This window comes from Pagrus pagrus (genome assembly GCF_965226575.1).
Source record: "Pagrus pagrus genome assembly, chromosome: 8".
Taxonomy (NCBI): Eukaryota; Metazoa; Chordata; class Actinopteri; order Spariformes; family Sparidae; genus Pagrus; species Pagrus pagrus.
In genome coordinates, this window is record NC_140192.1 from 23,982,113 (window position 1) to 24,002,198 (window position 20,086).

The following is a 20,086-nucleotide window of genomic DNA, read 5'->3' on the forward strand; positions in this document are numbered from 1 at the left end:
GATAGTCAAGTATTGCCATGATTTGGTTCATACATACAAATGTGACATTGAGGTCCTTCTGCAATTTGAATATACTGAGGTTGGCAGCTGGAGAGAAGGGAGGGCCACTGTGTGTGATGCCTATGTAGGTAGAACCATTCACTGCAAACCCAACACAAGAGCTGGGGCCTTGAATCCTAACAGCCTGTAGTGAGCAAAGAACATTTAGATTTTTATGCTAACAATGTAAGTTGCTGTAAATTAGCTAATTGTTATTTACTCTAAATTATATCTGTAGGGATAACATATGCTGGTTGAGGGACAATGCTGTTGTTAGCCTACCTCAATTGGCACAAAAACACCCTGCCAGCGATACAGAGTGGCCAAGGTGTGGGAGGATCCAACCATGGGCCTCCTGTCCAGCCTCATAGCCAGGAAGGAAGGACTTTCGGGTAGGGAGCACCAGGCAGAGGTGGGGTTGTCCTCAAAGCTCTGGTACACACCCATCACTGAGAGGTGACCATCTAGAACAAAAAATTATAAAATTGATAATTATAAATGCATTGCTTATCAGAACGAAAAGAGGGAAAGCACTGACTTTGATTTAAAACATTTGTCTCACCTGAGGCAATAGCTGTGTCTGACTGTGTCTCCCATTCCACACTGACAGCTGACTCCAGACCATTACTGCGAGACACTGTGAGGAAGACAGTGCGGCCACCTTCATCAGCAACCACTTCTGTGTTAGTTCTGTGCAGAAAAACACATATTGAATGAGACTTCATAAAAATGTTTAGTGAAAAAGTTGTGTGTGCCCTTGTGTATTTGTACACACTTCTATAGCAACACATGCATATGACATTAAAATTCAGTGTTTAAAAGTGTTTATGTTATTTTAAAAATTCTGATCCGTTTGTTGCAACTGTATCAAGACCTGTTGATAGCAGGTCCGATACGGAACAAGCCAGAAGGAGCCAAGTTCTCCAGGATGGTGACAAAAATTTGGAGTTGGTCACCCAGCCGTGCACCTCCTGTTGGGTTGGACAGGGTCACTGTGAAGGTTTCATTCACTTCAGGCTCAGCATCCAGTATCGCCCAGATCTCCAGCATCTGCGACAACACAAATGATACAAAAGAACTGAAAAAATCAAAAGATATTTATGCTGTTTCAAACACAAAATACTTTTGAGGTTTTCTCATGTTCCATGCTGTTAGCCAGTTAAAATCTGCTTTCCCTCACCTTAAATCTGACTCCATCCTCCAGTACCACAAACCCTTGTGCTGGCATCAGATCGCCCTCTGCTAGACTGCCGTTGGCATCAGTGATGGTAAACTGAACAGTTACAGTGCCAAATGTTCCTTCCTCAGGGTTCCTGACCACATACAGGGTGGCCACACTCTCACTCAGGCCTGATAGAGACGTGGGCTCCTTTAACAAGAAATGCTCGCTGATGTTAAAGGAAATTACGCCATGTCCATCGTCACTGGCCAGGATATTCACGGTTGCTATAAGAAAACAGATAATGTAGCTTAGGAAAATAATAGTATTGTTGCATACAGTACTTTTGTAATACTGTTTAGTATATGAACACTAAATAGCTCTTGGCCTCTACCACCTGTTTTCAGTGTTACATGGTTTTTCAGATTCTTTAACTGACATGACCTGAAATAAATCAATTACTTGCCAACCTTGAGACCTCAAAAATCCAGGATTTGAAACCAAAGATGGGCTAAGGGGGGCCGAAAAATTAGAATTTTAGAAAATAATAAGTAAAGTCTGACAGCATTATAATAAATACTTTTAGTTTTCTCAGGACAGAATACAGAATGATTTACCCCTCTGGTGTGAACTTTTGTGAATCTCTGGCATAGCATAATATAAATCGGTTTTCAGTCATTCATCCATTTTTTGACCCTGGCCACATAGAGAGTCTGCCCAATATTTGTTAGCTTCTCGTTGGCGATAAACATAAGTACAAACCCTGTGAGTGACAGAAAAATTGACATGGCAGATTTTCAAAATGCATACCCCTTTTCTTTAAAAGCTGCCTTAAGAAGCAGGAATTCTTTATTCTATTTCTTTTCTCCATTTCTCTGTTAGTCTCAGGGGGTACAACAGTACAGTAAACTACAAGTGTCAGTGCCAGAAACAGGTAGTGATGAATAAAAGGGGAAAAAGGTGTGAAATTGTGTTATAAATCAGGAGAAATACAGGAGAATTGTGACCTTGGGAGGAAACCAGGAGAAGGCAATGAAAGGGAGGGTATTTAAGTATGGTAACACACAAGTGAGTATTATTGTGATTGATGCCTCATTTCTTGTTCCATTGTAAATAATGCAGTCAAGTAATCAGCACAGAATAAGTACTATACTATAAGTATTATGTAACCTGATGTAGTGGAGACCTCCAGTCAGTCTGTTTTTTAATAGTCTGGGTCACCTCATTGTATACCATTGGAGTATCATTGTATTACCTCCAACTGTAACGCTTATTATAGATAAGTTTATTTGTGGTCAGTTTAACTCATGGTTAACAGCATGAAGAAGATGTACAGTTGCTATGGTTACCAGCAGTTTATGTGCCTTGAGAATTTACTGTATGGAACAAGGATGTAACTGTTCACTGGGACAATGTTTGAAGTGTCCTGACTAGACAACTCCTACATTTTTATCATACATTTTAACTGAATATATACTGGATGCTTATGTTCCAGTGTCTTACGCTGTTTGACTCAGAAGTTGCAGAAATTCTATTATATTCTGTTCAGTCCTTTCTACTTATCTACCTGTCGTATTGGTGCCCAGCTCCAGCCCAGGTGAAGGCTCGGACAGGATGAGCTGGAATCTCTCAGCTCCCTCTGGAATGGCATCATCGATGATCTGCACTTCTACAAACTTATGCCTCTCGCCATCAACAAAATGGAGCATCTGGGTGGACGGAAGGAAGGTTTTCAGTTTAAAAGCTTCATACTACCTCATGTGAGTAAAATTCCACGGGGTCTAAGTCAAGGGCACCTGGAATTGCTCTAGATTCCCTTGAGGACCTTCCAGCTCTGAAAGGCTTTGTCTGTTCATCTTTAGAACTCAGAGTCCTTTTGAGGACAAGTTGCCTTGACTTAACCTGTCTGGATATTCATGCTACTACTACTAAGTATTATATGCTGTGTTGTAGTAATGATGCATGTCTGTGATTATGTGTAGAATGTTAGAATACTGTGTCTGACCGTTTCACTGGTATTGTAGTCAAGTCCCTGTTGAGCTTCTAGGTTCTGAGCGTAGAAGAACAGCGAGACATTCCCATACGTCCCTTTGTTCCTATAGGCCACCAGAGTCAGTGCCCCTATTGTTTCATTCACTTCAAACCTGGAAACCAAACACATTTTGATAAAAAAATATTCTAATTAGAGCATGTGCAAATAAGAACTGTTTTTATTTCTGAAAGCATTTCTTACATGGTGTTTGTCCATTCAATGACTCCTCTGATTCCATCATTAGCAGCAATGCTAACCTCAGCCATCAAACCCTGGGTGTCTGGAGAAAGGACGACATTCAAAGAGAAAACATATGATGGCCTCTAGACTGTTAAATGTTTATTACAACTATAGTAAAAGGTTTAGCATTAGCGCTGACTTCAGGGCTGTAACTAGAGTGCGAGCACAAGCAGCAAAAGGAAACAGTAGAGGTTCTAACTTCCGTCATGGCACATTTGAGCAAAATATTACAGGGAAGAAGCGTCTTCTGTAAGTGGATTGGGAGGCTGAGCAGCCAAGTCTTTTGGGTGGACTGATTTATGACCCCCTGAATAGTCTTCTCCCATTCACTCTACAGCCAAGACACTGGGAGGCCAGCTTCGGGTTTAGCTTGGCTTTCTCTGTCCTCGCCACACAGTGCTACTCCGCTCCCACCAAATCCCCAGGCTTCCTCAATCATGGAAAGCATCAATCTCACCATCCAAGCCACATAATGACTGCTGCCAAAAGAGCGGCCGTGTGTTTACTGTGCGTCTCCGTGCAGAAGGCCGATAGTATTCTGGGAGCCTCCAAGTGCTGCTCTGCCTGTAGTGTTCTGTCTACTCATCGCTTTCTAAAGTTACTCATTCATAAAGTGGACTGTGGTTTGGATTATGCAAAAGCAGTTGCAGCGACTACCAAGTTCTTTCATGGTGCAATTTGACATTTTGTCAACTACAATATTGTAGTTTTATGTACAATACAGGAACATTGTACATCAAACTACATGACATTTTAGGCGAAGCATGTGAACATGTGAATGTGTAATTTTACCTGGCAATGTGCAATACACAACCTCTACTCGTCAAAGAGAGCAAATGGTGACAAATTATAGAAAGAAAAGAAGGAAAGTGATTTCATACCATGAGACAAAATATAGAAAATCAGTTAGAAAGTAGTGGAACAAACAGTGACGAGAACAAGAATCCATTTGACACTGTAAAGTCACACCATCGTCAGTGACCAGAGGTGATAAAAGACATTAAATAACTTAAATTGCTCCATACCCAGTTGGGGAACAGTGGCAAGGGTTGTGATGAGTACTGCTGAGGTTATGTTGACCAGGAAGAACTCCTGTAGCTCTGGGATGTCATCCTAATGAAACAATTGGGAATCAAAAGCTTTAAACTCTACATTCAAACAAATCTCCTTCAGGAAGCAGAGCTTGCATGAGTAAGAAAATAAGAGCTCATATGAATGGAGATCAAATATTCACTTTGACATTTTGTTGAAACGCGTTGACAATGCAATCTCCAAAATGATAGTGGTTCACCCTCACCTTATAGCAATCAGTGATAAGTGGCGAGTTAAAAACCAGTCATGTCTGACCTATCATCTTAGGTATCAAGTTTGATTGACAGATACATGGAAGAATGAAAGTCAGCCATCGTCTTTACCTCCAGTATGGTGACAGGGATGGCGACAGAGGTCTGTCCATCCTGAAGGATTACAGAACCAGTACCAGCGATGAAGTCCTGTCCTGGGTCAGCGAGAGCACCCTCTACCTGGGACAGGTCTTGTAGAGAACCTCTTAGAACCTCGTAGGTGATATTCACCGCTCCTATACAGAAACATTTAGATATAATATTTGAGTTAACTTCACTCAACAAATGGAATGAATTCACTAAAAGAAACCCATTAATTTAGTCCACATAGTTGCATTCATATTAAGCCCACTGACCTGAGGCTCCAAACTCTCTATTGACGTAGATGTTTATAGTTCGGTCCTGTTCCTCTGTGGTCACCTTCACGGATGATGGGGCAATGGAAAGAAGCCCATAGGGCTCATCACTGGTGTCCACAGTGAGCACCGCCTCACTGCCCTGAGCATCCAGGGCAGCATGGCCTGTCACCGCAACACCTGTGTGGAAGTCAGGGGAAAGTTAATATGTAAAAAGAAGGTTTCTTTAAAAGATTTCATGCAGAATAATCAACCACAAAGACACTAAGAGCAGATGCATTACCAAAGGTTTGTATGTTGGACAAGGACACTTTGTATTCATTTTTGTCTTCTGGTGCGGCATCATCAAGAAGCTGCAGGACTACGGTATTGTTGAGTTCTCCCTGTAGAAGAAGCATCACCAAATGCATAATTATTGCTACAGATACCAACTCACAGCTGTTTTGTTGATTCTACAAGCTCTATGGTTGGATACAAATACAATCTACTAAGCTTTGAGAGCTTTACACATTTTTATTTTCTCAAGTTAATAGTCAAGAGTCAAGCCCCATTGCTTATTTCTAGATATATCCAAAGACAAGACACTGGAAACTGTACCATCCTTATTAAATTAAATTCAAATGATGTCTTCAACCACCCTCACAGAAGAAGAAGAAGAAGAATAACAACATGATGATGTGTAGTTGGGCAATGCAGAAGCACAGCATGATTCCACAATAAACTGTTCAGTGATCTCCACCTAGTATTTACCTCAGTAAAGAAAAGTGTCCCAGAGGTTTGTGTGAAGGTCCGGTGTACAAGGGGCCCTTGTACAGCCCACTCCACAGTGACATTACCCTGACCAGGAGCTGTTCTCAACACTAATAAGGACAGCTTCTCACCTGTAATGTGAAATATAATAGTCAGTCCAAATACTTCATGCAATTGCAAGAGCAATCTAAAGTAGTGGGTCTTATTTTACAATATTTCTTGATTTCTTGAAATATGTGAATACATTGAATGCAATGGTGGAATCAACAGAAACAGAAGATGCTGTAGTACATAAACCCTTCTTAAGTTTGACATCAGTCTGAAATCGGACCATTATCCAAATATAAATATAGGTTTTTTAAAGCTGGATACTAATGTGAATGTTTTTCTTATACTTTAGATGCCAGCAGAGGCAACTCAAGGTCTTAATTGTATGGATTCTACTCAGGGTGACTTTAACTGCTCATGCATAAATAATTCAAGATAATGACAGAAGACCACATGGCCCACCTGTTGCTGCATTCTGACACTGTGACTGCATTCCCTTACGTTTGCACTCATACATAATTAGGACACATCTCTGGTGGCAGGGCCAATTGTAAGTTTTTGGAATGCAAAATATGTTGGTGATAATGTGGTGAGACATGCATATAATAGACTGAATAATCAAAAAATAGCCACCCACCTTCTCTGGCGATGACAGAGCGTGAAGATGGATGGAACCCCACTATCCCAGCCACGTTATCGTTTGCCAGTATCACTATGGTTACAGTGTCAGAGCTGGGCAGGATTCGACTTCCTCCCTCCGTATTAACAAGACCAATCATGAGGCTCTCATTGTCCTCTGGCTCAATATCATCTCTGATTACTATCTCTACGGTCTTCTTCAGCTCACCTGTGGGAAGAGAGGACAGGTGCACATGCTAATGTTCTTTTATTTGTCTTCACTTATAGATAAATAAAAGCAAACACCTTCAAATGTCATGTAAGGAACTCCAAGATACACTGCATCAATAATGACCATTCAATAGAACATTGTTTAAAGTAATTTAATCATAATAATAAAGTTCCAAGAAGATGCTGGGTTTTAAATCAACATACCATCAAAAACTAGAGTCCCTCCAGTCCTAGTAAAGTCAGCATCCGGTGTGGCCTTTCCTCCAACAAACCTCCACTCTACGGTGACACGGCCTAGATTCCCTCCTCTTCTCTCTATAACCAGGGGCACCACAACCATAGGCTCTTCACGAACCTCTAGATAGAGCCCCTCATTAGTGGCGTTTGGGCTGAGGGTGTATATCAAAAATACGCCAAAAGCATCTCCATTCATCCCAATAGTGACCATGGCTTTGTCTGGCTGACCAATCGAGGGCAGGTTCTTCTGAGCCACTGTCAGATTTATAAGCTCCACCTTCAAAGAATACATGACAAAGTGTTTTTTTTGTTATACAGCTAGCAGGAAAACAAATAAACACAAAGGAAAATACATGTGATGGGGTTTTACCTTTAAGATCTGTATGGAGAAGCTCTCGTCCATTTCAGGGAATTTATCAGTCAAGATTGGGACTGTGAGGTTGGCGACCCCTGACCCATCATCCATGAAGGCACTTTGAGCTGTCACAGGGGTGTAATCACTCCCTGCCACAGCCTGGGCACTGAACAGGACAGCAGCTGCAGTCGCGTTTTTAACGTAAGTCATAACCTGAGATTTAGAAGTCAGCTGGTCGGCCCCTGAAGTCACCCAAGTGCAAGATGGTGGGGTCACACCTGATGACAGAGAGAAGGCCTGGCAGGCACGCTCTCTCAGACAAGCAGCAGCGCATGCATCAAGGGGGTCTGTCTGACCAGTGATGTTAACTGTCCTGAGGGGGGCAGTGGATGGAACGCCTGGTTTTGGGAGGTCATAGTAGATTTGCAGGTTCTGGCCATCAGCCTGAGCCAAACCGACAATGTCAATCTCAGAGGTGCTGTACACGATTTCCAGGCGTCCAAAGTGACCGCCTCTGAAATAAAGGCAATGAGGATGGAAAGGGGGGTTAAATGTGAGTACAGGTACACAAAAAAACATAAAATAAAACCGTTATTTCAGATGAAAACAATAATTAAAAGTACCTTCTTTGGACAGTAATATTGGCTCTGAACACTCCCTCCAGTGGCTCCTGAATGCGGTAAACAGACTGTTGAAAGTAGACTGTCCCATATGGGTTATCATTTGCAGGCACTATTATGTCAACGGATGTATCAGCTCCAAGGTTTCCTCCATTACTGGCACCATTAAGCACCACCTTTATTATCTAGAAAAGACATAAAGAGTGTCATAAGCATTGCAACTAAAATTATGTAAAATTTCACAAAGCATTTTGACTGTCAGCTCTTACCTCAGTGATTTCAGGTACATCATCAGCTAAAATCTCTACTTTGAGTGTCTTCATGGTCTCTCCAGGGGCAAATGTCACCTCTCCTGATGTGGGTCTGATGTCCCCCACTGCTAGTTTACCATTGACAGTGGCCTGCCATTGGACCACCACTGTGCCAATAGTACCAGCATTACGCACTATAGGCAACGTCACCTCAATGGAGTTAGATCCTGGTTCTTCTATTGTAACTGGAACCGCTTGGAAGACTAGGTAGAAATAAAATCAAGCTCAGAACTTTACCATGAGACATTTTCCAAAATAAGATGTAGAGACACATCATGGATAATTCCTACTAACCAAAGGCACCAAAAGGGTCATCAGAAGGCAGAATGGTGATGATGGCACGTGTAAGCTCCCCCAGCAGAGCTCCTCCAGTGGTCTGGTTGATCAGCTCAATGAGAAAGGTCTCCTCCAGCTCTGGGACCACATCATTGATGACATAGATGGGAACAGATTTACTGGACTCCCCTTCAAGGAGGACCACATCTGTGGAGGCCACGCTGTAGTCCTCACCTATAGGATTACACACATGCATATGGACATGATCTCCCTGCTCACACACAAATCACAGAGAGAAAGATTCAACTCTGCACCCAACACTTACTGACTCTGGCGGTCAAAGGCACTGCTCTGAACTTGACAGATACGTCAGCAAATATCCCACCAACACGTGTGACGTTTATTATGGGCCCAACATAGTGCTCGGCTACACTGACTGCAGATGCCGACAGCTGGAGGACTCCAAAAGCATCGTCGCTGGCCTCCACTATCACCTGGGCTACAATCTCAGACCTGGGGCCCAAAGAAGGGGAATTGGAAACTGAAGGGAATAGTAAGAGGATATTTCATCAGTTTGGTGTTGTATTATTTGAAGTATCATTAAATCTTAAATAATTTTTTCAGGTAAAAGTGTCAATATCTTACTGAGCCTCTCCTGCTCTCCTTTGATGAGTTGAACACTGATCAACTTCACAAACACCGACTCATCTCTTTCTGGATCGTCATCATCCAGCACTTGCAGGGTGATATTTGCTTCAGTCTGATTGGGCAAGAAAACAACAGAATCCAGGAGGGGAACAAAATCCCGCCCCTCAGTGGCTCGGCCCACGCCAGGGGTCCTGTAAGGTTTTGGTTGTGCCTCATTTAGTGTCCCATATGCGACTCGCACCTTGACAAATTAAAATTGGAAAAATCGTTACAAAAACATCTGTCACTCTGGTTTATTTATTTATCATAAGTCAAAGAAACAGGATCATAGGTGCCTTTACTTTCCATACTTCCTACACACCTGACCCATCAGGCCTCTCTGTCGCAGGATAGTCAGGGAGACAGTCGAGTCACCTTCAGGAAGTCTGACAGAACTTGTAACATTAGCGAACACAAAAACACCATAAGGGTCGTCGTTGGCAAGCACAGTCAGAGTAGCAAACGTCTGGAAACCCAGACGGCCGTGGGAGACGTTAACCAAGGACACATTGAAGCTCTTGTCCAACTCAGGGATCTCATCCTGGGCCACATCGATGATGATGTTCTCTGACGTCTGACCTACGTCAAAAGTGATGTTTCCGACCTGGCTGAGGAGCTCCCCCTCAGAGCTGGGATCGGCCTCCCAGTACACAGTCATACTGGAGAGGTCACCAAATGACCGATCCACCTGGGAGAGAACAAAAAGAAAACATAAACAATACTTGAGCATACACTGTATTTAAAAAATATGTCTTTTCTAAGAGCAGTATTAACGTCTTGAATTTCTAATGCAAACAGAATAATTAATTTATCTTCTTGAGTCTCTCTGGAAATGTTTGAACAGTGCATTACCTGCAGGATCACAGTGCTGTGTCCATCCTCAGGTTCTGTCCCATTAACAGACAAGGATTCAGGGCTGAACTGAAATACTCCATGGGCATCATCAGAAGCAGCGATGGTCACTGTGATGCGGGAAGCAACTCCCAAGCTGGCTACACACAAAATACGAGATTTGACCATGTGTTATTTTTTAGGGATACATTTTGGTTGCAGTTTCAATTTGAATTAAAACTGGTACTAAAAGTACCCATAGGTCAGAGAGGACAACATGGAAATGTGACCACCAGGATTTAATCAATTAAGCCAGTGAGTTTGATAGAAATAGCCCAATAATAACAACTTCTTACAAATTATTGAAGTGATATCATGGTCAAGAGCATGAGATTGAAATAGCTGTTTCATGCAGATTGTGGGGATGGGACAGCTGCCAAAAGATAAAACATTGGAGTCTCTGACACTTAATGTCCACCTCTTACCCCTACTGCCCGTGAAAAGCAACACTATTTGCTTTTCCCACATCCCTCTCCTTGGGTGCTTCTCACAGGGGTCACAGTACAATGTAAACACCACACACAGTTAATCACACATGCATGTGCACGCACACAACTACAGATGTATCAGTGTGTTTTCCACTTCAGACCTTTTTCTGAGCAATCAACAGTTCAATTTACCCAAGAATTTCAGTAACTTAGAGGTATTTTACACAATTCTTTCCATCAAGCAAAAAATATTATACTGAAAGAAAGACAATGGCAATAATTTTGAGGACATAAAATGGTCCCATTTAAATATCAGATGATAATATTGCGTACCAACAGCAGCAACATGTTAATTGATCCCTAACAGAACAGATACATTATGTGGGTATGGGGGTGAAGGAATGGACACAAGAGGCAGTTTGGGGAGAAAAGGAGGGGTATACTTACCATGGTGGTGATAGGATGGAATGAGGAAGTCAGAGTCACTCTCCCCACTACCACTGCCTTCACTACGCAGAAACTGATCCACTGATGGATCACACACGAGGATCAAACAAGTGTCACACCAGGTTAGGATCACACCAGAGAAGTACAGATCAAAGGGCAAATGGGAAGGAGGGTAGGCATGAGGAAGCACACAGGAGCACAGCACACAAAACACACAAAAACAGTAGGGGAGAATACAGGGTCAGTTCATGTCTAAGCCAGGCAGGTTTCTAATAAGAATGTACAGAAAATAAAAATTGTGCAAAGTAGCTCTAACTCAAAATATACCCATATGTGACTCAAGCTAATGAAAACAGTTGTCTAGTTAATGGGCACTCATTTCTCACCTCCTCCATCAGCATTGTAGAGCTCCACTCTAAAAATCTTGTCCAGCTCAGGGACAGGATTGTCTACAATGGTCACAGTGACGAACTTTAACCTCTCCCCTGGAAGAAAGTCCAGCATGCCCTCTGAGTCCTGCCATTGGAATACAGTGAGAGGGGAAGAATGTATTAAATCTTCATCTGCTCATTAGTTTATCAATACATCATCGGTGCATTATGCATCACTAACCTCATAGTCTTCAGGGCTGGACGCTGTGAAGGGGGTTGTCCTGTATCCCACCATGACCCTTCCCAAAAGGCCTTGGGCCCTGGCCACCAGCAGACGGACTTGTCCATCTTCCTCACTGACAGTTATGTGGGCAGGTTCTAATGCTGGGGAGATCAGTCCTTCATCTGGAGGGCTGGGTTGAAACTGCAGCAGGCCTGGATCAAGGAAGGGTAGGGGAGAAATTAATAAGAATGAGGGGAAAGGTGTGATGGAAGAAGGATAGTAAAAATTGTACTCATATTTAGCCAACCCAATAAGCCACTTTTCACACCATAATCTTATAAATACTGATTGCTTATTGCTATAAATAGCAGCATTGAAAGTAAAGCAGCGCTGTTTTTGGGCATGTGAGTAAATACCATAAGGGTGGTCACTGGCTGTGACAGTGACGGTGTTAACTGAGTTATTTGGGTCGATGCTTGCACCGCTGGTGGGGGTGGAGCCTGGCTTCCCATCACCGGACTCTGCTGACACCAGTGTGATCTGAAAGGACTCTGCCAGCTCTGGGAGGTTATCATCCAGCACCAGCAGGTTCAGTACCTGACAGGACAAACAATAGTAATGTAAATATTATTTCTATTTTTTGATCAAATGTGGTCATAGTGTTTATGTGCTGTTCCACAAGCATAAAGTATAGGCTTAATTATCAGCTGACACCTGTTGCCTCATCAGTAAGTTCAGAAACAACCAACCACTAGGTGGGGCTGGTTGTCTAAAAACACTGCATTTAGGTGAATATATGTAATACTGCTGTTAATCAGTATTTAATTGAAGTCACTATGCTGATGTGTAAATAGAGTTCACACTAAGTACATCACACTTGTGTTTATCTAGGCGACTGCTCTCTGTTTGACCTGGATTAACCAAGAGGGGTTTTCCACAGCTCATGTAAGATCACATTAATACAGATCCAACCGTTGAGTCACTCTCACACACACAGAGCACACACACCTCAGAGCGCTGTCCAGGCATGAAAAGAACAGCTCCCGTGGCATTAACAAAATCCTGACTGGCTGGTGTCTCACTGTCCACGCTGTCCAGTTGGGTAACACTGTAGTTGACGTAAACGTGATCGAGAGATCCTCGCATGCGCTCAATCACACAGGAGATAGTGGAGCCCTCCTCAGTGGTCTAAACAAGGGAATACAAATACTGATTAATTCTGAACCACTGGAGGAAAAAATAAAGAGGAAATAATAATCACTGAATGCATCCACTTGTAGTCATCTAGTTTGTCAGGTTTAATGAGCCAGTCTTACTAATTCCAGCACAGAATTAATGTGATTTAGAGAGGGAGCACCTGATAGCCCACATGCCTCTACGTCTATATATCCCCAAAGGGTCAAAGATATAAAGAAGACCCTCTAGTTCTGATGGAATGCCACCCCCAGCCCTGCCACCTGTTGCACTGATGAAAACGAGGAACTAGATCCCCCGTTTCTAGTGCTGGAACTCCTGATCCACTTCTACAGGAATGCCCTGACTGACAGACCTGCTGCAGCCTTGCCAGCTGTCGCTCTACCTGAGACGGACCAACATGAGAGCCCACGCATTCAATCCAACTAAAAATGGAGATCATGCTCTCCCTACAGCCAGGCATGAAGACTGATGAAATATGCAGCAGGACAGGGACTGACAAACCAGTAGGTTTACATTACATGTGTTTCTATGTATATGTTTTATCTGTTTGAGTGATGACATGACTCATTTAGTAGGTTATTAATTAATATTTTTCTCTTTCTTTTCCTCTTATAGATTATCAAAAATGGTTGACTAAATGCTGCTAAATACCATTCACTTACATCAGGAATGCAGGCACCAGTGAATCCAAAAAGCCCGTTGGCATTGTCACTCTTCATGACCCGCAGAATAGCAGTGGGTCTGGGGAAAGGGAGGCGTGCTCCACCTTTAACTGACACCAACTGTAGATAGAAAACCTCCTCTCCCTCCTCCTCATTATCATCCCTGACCTCCACCACAAATGACTTCTGCCTCTCATCCTGCCGGTAACGCAGGTAACCTGAGATGTTACGCAGGTCTGTTTTAGCAGGCTGGGTGTGAAGCTCATGGATGTGGCTGCGGTTCAGCTTAGTCCTGTACAAGCGAACATCCTGGAGAAGGCCTGTGTACCGCTGCTCTCCCTCAGGATCCGACCCAATAAACACTGATGCAGGTCCTGAAGTAGAAAAATAGAGAGCGTAACATATACAGGCAGGTAGAACAAATTACTACAATTGCCTCAAGCACCGTGTACAGGATATAAGATCACGGATATGATGTTGAAAAAGAGGAAATGCAGACATTTAGTAGATTACTGTGGTGCTGGAACACATGCTGCCATCAAACACACATAGACACAGATATTATAAGTCGTAGTTCATTAACTGTGGATGGTCATACTGTAACTCATGTTTGCTGTATTCTTCTCCCTACATGTCAAACAAGACCATAGTGTGTTGAGCAGTGTACCTTTCAATTCTTAAAAGCTGCTGTACCTAATATATGGTTAATTCCTGAAATTCTCACTTGTGGAAAATAACTGTGTTTGTCACATAGTTATTACTCTTGTATTGTTTGCCTGATTTAAAAGTCATAGACTGACACATTTATTTTTCTAAAGTAACACCAGTGCAAGTACTTTAGAGACCAAATCACAATGTTTATTTCAAATAACTTCCGGGTAAAAAAACACCTTCATCACCCATAAGCTTACATACAATTTAATTGTCTTTTTTAATTATACTATTTCAAAGTGTATGCATCTAATTCATCTAAAATGCATGTTCAATGCTGTCATAGCTCATTAATAACTAAACTTTCACTATCGTTGAGAGACCTAATTTATCTGTTGGGCCACAGACTAAAGAAAATGACAGCTTAAGTTGACCCAAACTAGCAGTTGTCTGAGATGTGCTGTTAAGGAGATATCAAAGATGCTAGAAAAGCAACACAGTACATAAAATAAGCACAGAAGAAACACCAGAGAGGTCCGACCACCGTACAACATAAATAAACAAAGTGCCAATTTCACATATCTCCACAACGCAAATCATTACGATTAGTGGGAATGGTTATTTTTGCACCACAATTTTATTTTTTATTTTAAAAAATGATTAAAATCATTATGATGGGTCATTTGTTGGGATCAGTACCAAACAAACATGTTTTTTTTACATCTGGAGAAAAAGACATGTAGGCAGCACTACAGTACTACAGTAATTCCACTTGGCCATATTGTGATTTTGACAATTTTGGTTTTATTGTGCAGCCCTAATCATATTCTCGTAAATAGTGGAACCAACTTGGTTGCTATGCTAGAGTGTTGGGGACCATAAACAGAATCTTGATTAAGGCCACCGAATGCCTAGGTCCAGCTCTTTCTCATTACTCATTTATATACTTACAGCTCTTGTGCCTATCGCTGCCTCTACTTGTACAAAATGGGACAAATGCAGGAAATCTGCCATAGTGAGCAAGTACAAAGCCCTGACACAAAGCAATCCCTTTGTGGGTTGAGTTACCAGTAGCAGACAATAACGCATGACATGATTGATGATTAGGTATACATCTACTGTGATTGAAGTTCGGCAAAGAGCCATCAGAATATTTCCCCCTCTGGGAGCTTTGGGTCCAAGGCAGGCTGCGACTATTGTCTCCGTTAATTAGAGAGAATAGGACGAAAAGAGGATCCCAGCTGATTCCCTTTAGCGGTAACAATATCCAGCAGCGCTGAAGCTAAGTGGTCACTCAAGCATTGCAGAGTCCCAGTAGTGCTGAACAATGAGCAAGTGACTGAGAGGTGGGTGAATGTGTGTGTGTCTGTGTGTGTGTGTGTGTGTGTGTGTGTGTGTGTGTGTGTGTGTGTGTGTGTGCATGAGTGTGTGTGAGGGAGTGCATGCCATGTGTGTACGTAAGAAGTTAAGACTTGTTGTTATTCTGTATGTGAACAATGAGAAGCTTGAAGCCCTCTCCCCAGACAGTGGCCTGGTCACACTCTTTCTCAGTTACAGCCTAACTAAATTGTGCTTCTGAAAACATTTTAGGTGGGAAATAGGCAGTGCAGTAACAGGGGCGGCTGTAGCTCAGTGGGTAGAGCAGGTGACCAGCCACCAGAAGGTCACTGGTTCAAACCCCGGCTCCCCTGGGCGGAACTGAGCTACATGCCGAAGCATCCTTGAGCAAGATGCTGAACCCCTAAACTGCTCCTGATGTGCAGTTGGCACCTTGCTAGATGCAAGGCAGCCTCTGCCATCAGAGGGCCCTGGATGAACTGGCATCTCATTCAGGGGTGTGCCCTGGCCTTCGCCCTGTGAGCTGGATTTGGCCCCAGTAGCCCCGCAACCCCCCGAAAGGGGGGATAAAAGCGGCAACACCCCGCGACCCCAATAGGGAAAAAGCGGAAAGAAAATGAGATGAGATGAGAGATGAGATGAGTAACAGAATCTTGATTTATATTTGAACAGCATTGCCTAGTTTGACAGTTTGATCTGAGTTACTTACATGAGTTTGGTGCGTTGACTAGACTAGACGGAAGTGGATAGACCTACAACTAATCAGAGCAGCAAAACCTATGATGTGTAACTTTTCTGGGCCATTGACACTCCTCTGCCATACATTGTTTCAAACCGCCCCATATTAGATTGTGATTGTGATTGGCCCGTTACAAACAAGGTTGCAGAAAAATCTGTCTGAATTGGAGGGCAGCCAGACGTATCGGCCCAAGGAAAAGAGACATGAGCTCATAGATCCTTCTGGTTCCCAAACTAGCATCAGTATAAACTATCTGATATGAGGTTTCCAAAGCAACATGTGACAACTAACAGTGGTGCAAAGAGGCCAGGTTTCGATGCCAAAACTAAGAGTGCATTGCAAACAAAAATATCATGAGGGAACATGCTTGAAGAGCACACAAGCTAAACGTAGCAAACGGGGTTGTGGACATGATATGCTCAACAATCTGACATGTGTCACTATGCTATGTTTAATAAAACTGATAAAATAGCTCACCATCTGTGATGCCCTCTCCTTTGATGCTCTTCACTCCTCCAGGAATAGGGTTCCCATCCAGAAAGAACTCAATAATCCCATCATCCACAGTAATGATGACATGTAACCAAGCATTATTCTCCACAAATTTCTCAGCAGTAGCCCGGGACACCTGAGTATTATTTGATCCAATCACTGTATAGTAAAACATGACCGTGACATGAGACTCATTGGTGTGGACCTTCACTCCATAATACAAGGTCCCGTTCCTGGTTCCTTTGCTGGCTATGAATCCATTAGTGTCTGGTCTGGGCACTAGCCAAGCAGAGAAGGTGAAGTTGCCAACGGCAGCAGGCCCATCTTCAGGGGCGATAGTCCCATAAGCTCCTGGAAGCCCAGAGAAAAACCACGTATCCGTAGCTGAGTGGTGTCGCCTGGCATGAGGCCTGAGCTGAACCTCGTCTGGGAAGGAGGCTAGAAGGAGCAGGTCATCCATCAGAGGAAGGCCCTCTGGGAAGCGGCCAGAAACGATCTCCCAGGCAACGCGCACATCACCAAAAGTACCCTGCTGTCGGAGGATGGTAAAGGAAGTGACATCAGCCATATCATCCTCTGACAGTACATCTTCAGCTACTTCTTGGTCCAGGTTGTTGTCAGCGATGGCAAAGACACCAAATGGGTCGTCGTTGAAAGGGACGAGAACCGAGGCATTTAGAGAAGTCTCGGCAAGTCGTCCACCCTCCCCTGGGTAACCACCTTAAAGAAATTATAGACAAGAGATGAAGGGACAATATGATGAATGAAATTTATCCTTCTTTAATTTCTGGAAAAGTCAATAAGGAGTTTTTAGCGCTGATGACCCAAGTGAAATTTAATGCCAACTTTAAAGTTAAACACAATGCTCATTTGTCCTGAGAGTTTTCTCTCATGATCATTTTACATTTTAACATTATCTTGCAAAACATATTATTTTTATCTTGAACTCACCTGAGATATTAACCAGCCTGAGGACAAAGAACTCAATGAACTCTGGAAGCTTATCTGAGATGGCCTCCAGTACAATAGGCTTGGTCTCCTCCCCTGTGGTGAAGGTGATAGAGCCAGAAGTGTTGGTAAACTCCTGGTTTTCCTCCAGAGGAGTCACTGAGTCATTGGCAAACAGCTGCCAGGAGACTGTGACGTTACCAAAATGGCCCCTTCCACGCAGGACACTGGGAAATAAGAGAGAATATATGTCAACTCCAATTCGCAGAAGTTGAAAATACCTTTTAGTTTGAAATAATTATTGAAACAACGTGTACTTTGTTTTTGTACAAAAGAAACATGACTTGTAGACCTGCTCCTTACTAAAAATCATTGGTCTTCCCCTCTTTGACAGGTTTCTCTATAGCTTCCAGGGAGAAAATGCCATTGGCATCATCGTTGGCCTCAATCACCACAGTAGCTGTGTCTGCTCCATATACAACAGCATCACCTGTGTACACATGCATATTATCAGGTTAGATCAGGACCAGCATGTTGATGTCATTTCAGTGTTTTTTTTTCAGTATGTATCCTGAAGTTACAAATACTGTAGATAGACAGATAGATAGCTAGATAGATTGACACACAGATTGAGATTCAAGAGACTGAGATGGACTGCACTGCCTGTATTATTACTGTCATGCTAAATTTTATGCAACAGGGGGAAGCTGTCTCATTAACATAGCACACCATAACTATGGCAACCAAGCCCAGGAGGAAAGAGCTTCTCATTCATAAAAAACATCCCAAAATAAAGGCGTCTCTCAGCAAAGGAGTTAAAGTGAACAAAGCCACAGCCCTTTATATTTTAAGCTTTCATAAAAACATGGAATGAATATAAACTACAGGATAATATTTTGCAGATATAGCACTCAAGCACAATTCAAGTTGCAGTAGTAAGAAGTATGCAAATCTGCTCATTAATAAATAGTCACTGTAAAGGGTGTCAGTGCCCCAGTACGAGTCTGATTGAGTTCTAACATGGGGGTTATTGACTTTTAACACAAACACTATAAAGGACTATCCCTTGGCATAAACCAGAGGCTAACCCTTACTCGACTCTACTCCATGTCAATCAGTAAACAGAGAGAGGCCGGTGGAGTGGGCAGTCTTTGTGTCTTAGAAAGTCTGGAGTCTGGTAATTAAGGTCCTGTTGGGGCCCACTGGTCTTTCATTCCCATCCCTGACACACAATACTGGGATTAGGGGAGCTTTCAGTGTTACCACAGACAATGCTAAATCACCCAGCGACTCCTCTCTGTACATATACAACTGGCATTAAGACAAGAGGGGATAACAGGGGGGAAGGAGGTGATATTGTTTTGAAATGAGGTGCCTGGTTCTTTCTCCATAAATCACACTGAAAAATGAGAAAAGCAATTGACTTTAATCCTCAGAGGGAATGGAGAATATACTGTTTTCATTATATCATAGGCTAGCATATATTAAGATACAAGACATCCACTATATTACCTGACATAGACCATACCTGACACTTGTTTAAAAGAAAACGTATACTAACCAGTGGCATTGTAGAGCACAATGTAAAAAGGTTCATCAGTCTCCGGTATGTTGTCGTCTTCCACAGCCACAGAGATGTTCTTCATCCATTCACCAACATCAAACACCAGCAACGTGTCATTACTCAGCACAGTGAGGTCACCTGGAGACGCACTGCCATACGCCACACGGTACATCACCGTGGCAACAAAATCTGCACGCCCTGCCCTTAGAACAGTGAAGTTTGCCACGGCACCTTCCTGAAGCCGCACGACCACAGGTTCTGAGGACAGGGTGAGACATGGAAGTGAATGACTGTAGGTATAATATATTCATGTGTTTTACATTCTTTCTGGGAATCCTTCAATATCCAGAGCGGTATACTTACCAGAAAAGTAAATGGGGTCATCATTCTTATTAATCTGTAAACTGGCAGTGAGTTTGCTCCCCAGTCTTGCACCACCTGTAGAATTTAACACTGTGATGGTGAAATTCTCCATGTCCTCCGGGATCTTAAATAAAAATGAATTGAAATTCAAACAAAAGAAATATAACTCAAATTTGCATTGCTTACATGTTTATGCTAGTTGATCAATTTACCTCATCGGGTACAGAGAAGAGAGTAAGGTTTTTGAGGGACTCCCCTTCCTTGAAGGTGATATTTCCCTGGAGGGGGCTGACATCTCCGGACAGGGCTGGCTCCAAGACCCAGGAAACTGACACCTCCCCGAAGTGACCCCTGTTCCTCACTACAGGGTACACCGCTGAAAGCAGAATAGACAGAGATACATTATTTAGTTATTGAAACCTTCCTTAAAGTCATTAACTCTTTTAACTTGCATAGCTCCCATGTATGCC

At 42.8% G+C, this 20,086-nt stretch overlaps 1 protein-coding gene across 3 annotated transcripts in view; it reads right to left on the minus strand.

The window, feature by feature from the left end:
- adgrv1 (adhesion G protein-coupled receptor V1) overlaps positions 1-20,086 on the minus strand; it is a 122,210-nt gene that overhangs the window by 74,624 nt on the left and 27,500 nt on the right. For all 3 annotated transcript variants that reach the window (XM_084360536.1, XM_084360535.1, XM_084360537.1), the window contains 35 exons: positions 19,829-19,992; positions 19,617-19,740; positions 19,251-19,511; positions 18,053-18,179; positions 17,693-17,916; positions 16,727-17,461; positions 13,522-13,895; positions 12,671-12,850; positions 12,079-12,259; positions 11,681-11,874; positions 11,455-11,584; positions 11,069-11,149; positions 10,155-10,294; positions 9,625-9,990; positions 9,261-9,504; positions 8,941-9,156; positions 8,634-8,849; positions 8,298-8,542; positions 8,032-8,213; positions 7,424-7,922; positions 7,021-7,330; positions 6,605-6,814; positions 5,920-6,050; positions 5,453-5,552; positions 5,170-5,349; positions 4,886-5,049; positions 4,496-4,583; positions 3,432-3,510; positions 3,204-3,342; positions 2,766-2,907; positions 1,220-1,485; positions 914-1,089; positions 602-729; positions 322-503; positions 38-184 (listed from right to left, as the gene is read on the minus strand). In XM_084360536.1, the coding sequence (XP_084216662.1) occupies positions 38-184; positions 322-503; positions 602-729; positions 914-1,089; positions 1,220-1,485; positions 2,766-2,907; positions 3,204-3,342; positions 3,432-3,510; positions 4,496-4,583; positions 4,886-5,049; positions 5,170-5,349; positions 5,453-5,552; positions 5,920-6,050; positions 6,605-6,814; positions 7,021-7,330; positions 7,424-7,922; positions 8,032-8,213; positions 8,298-8,542; positions 8,634-8,849; positions 8,941-9,156; positions 9,261-9,504; positions 9,625-9,990; positions 10,155-10,294; positions 11,069-11,149; positions 11,455-11,584; positions 11,681-11,874; positions 12,079-12,259; positions 12,671-12,850; positions 13,522-13,895; positions 16,727-17,461; positions 17,693-17,916; positions 18,053-18,179; positions 19,251-19,511; positions 19,617-19,740; positions 19,829-19,992 (7,325 nt within the window). The remainder of the gene's footprint in view (positions 1-37; positions 185-321; positions 504-601; positions 730-913; positions 1,090-1,219; positions 1,486-2,765; positions 2,908-3,203; positions 3,343-3,431; positions 3,511-4,495; positions 4,584-4,885; positions 5,050-5,169; positions 5,350-5,452; positions 5,553-5,919; positions 6,051-6,604; positions 6,815-7,020; positions 7,331-7,423; positions 7,923-8,031; positions 8,214-8,297; positions 8,543-8,633; positions 8,850-8,940; positions 9,157-9,260; positions 9,505-9,624; positions 9,991-10,154; positions 10,295-11,068; positions 11,150-11,454; positions 11,585-11,680; positions 11,875-12,078; positions 12,260-12,670; positions 12,851-13,521; positions 13,896-16,726; positions 17,462-17,692; positions 17,917-18,052; positions 18,180-19,250; positions 19,512-19,616; positions 19,741-19,828; positions 19,993-20,086) is intronic.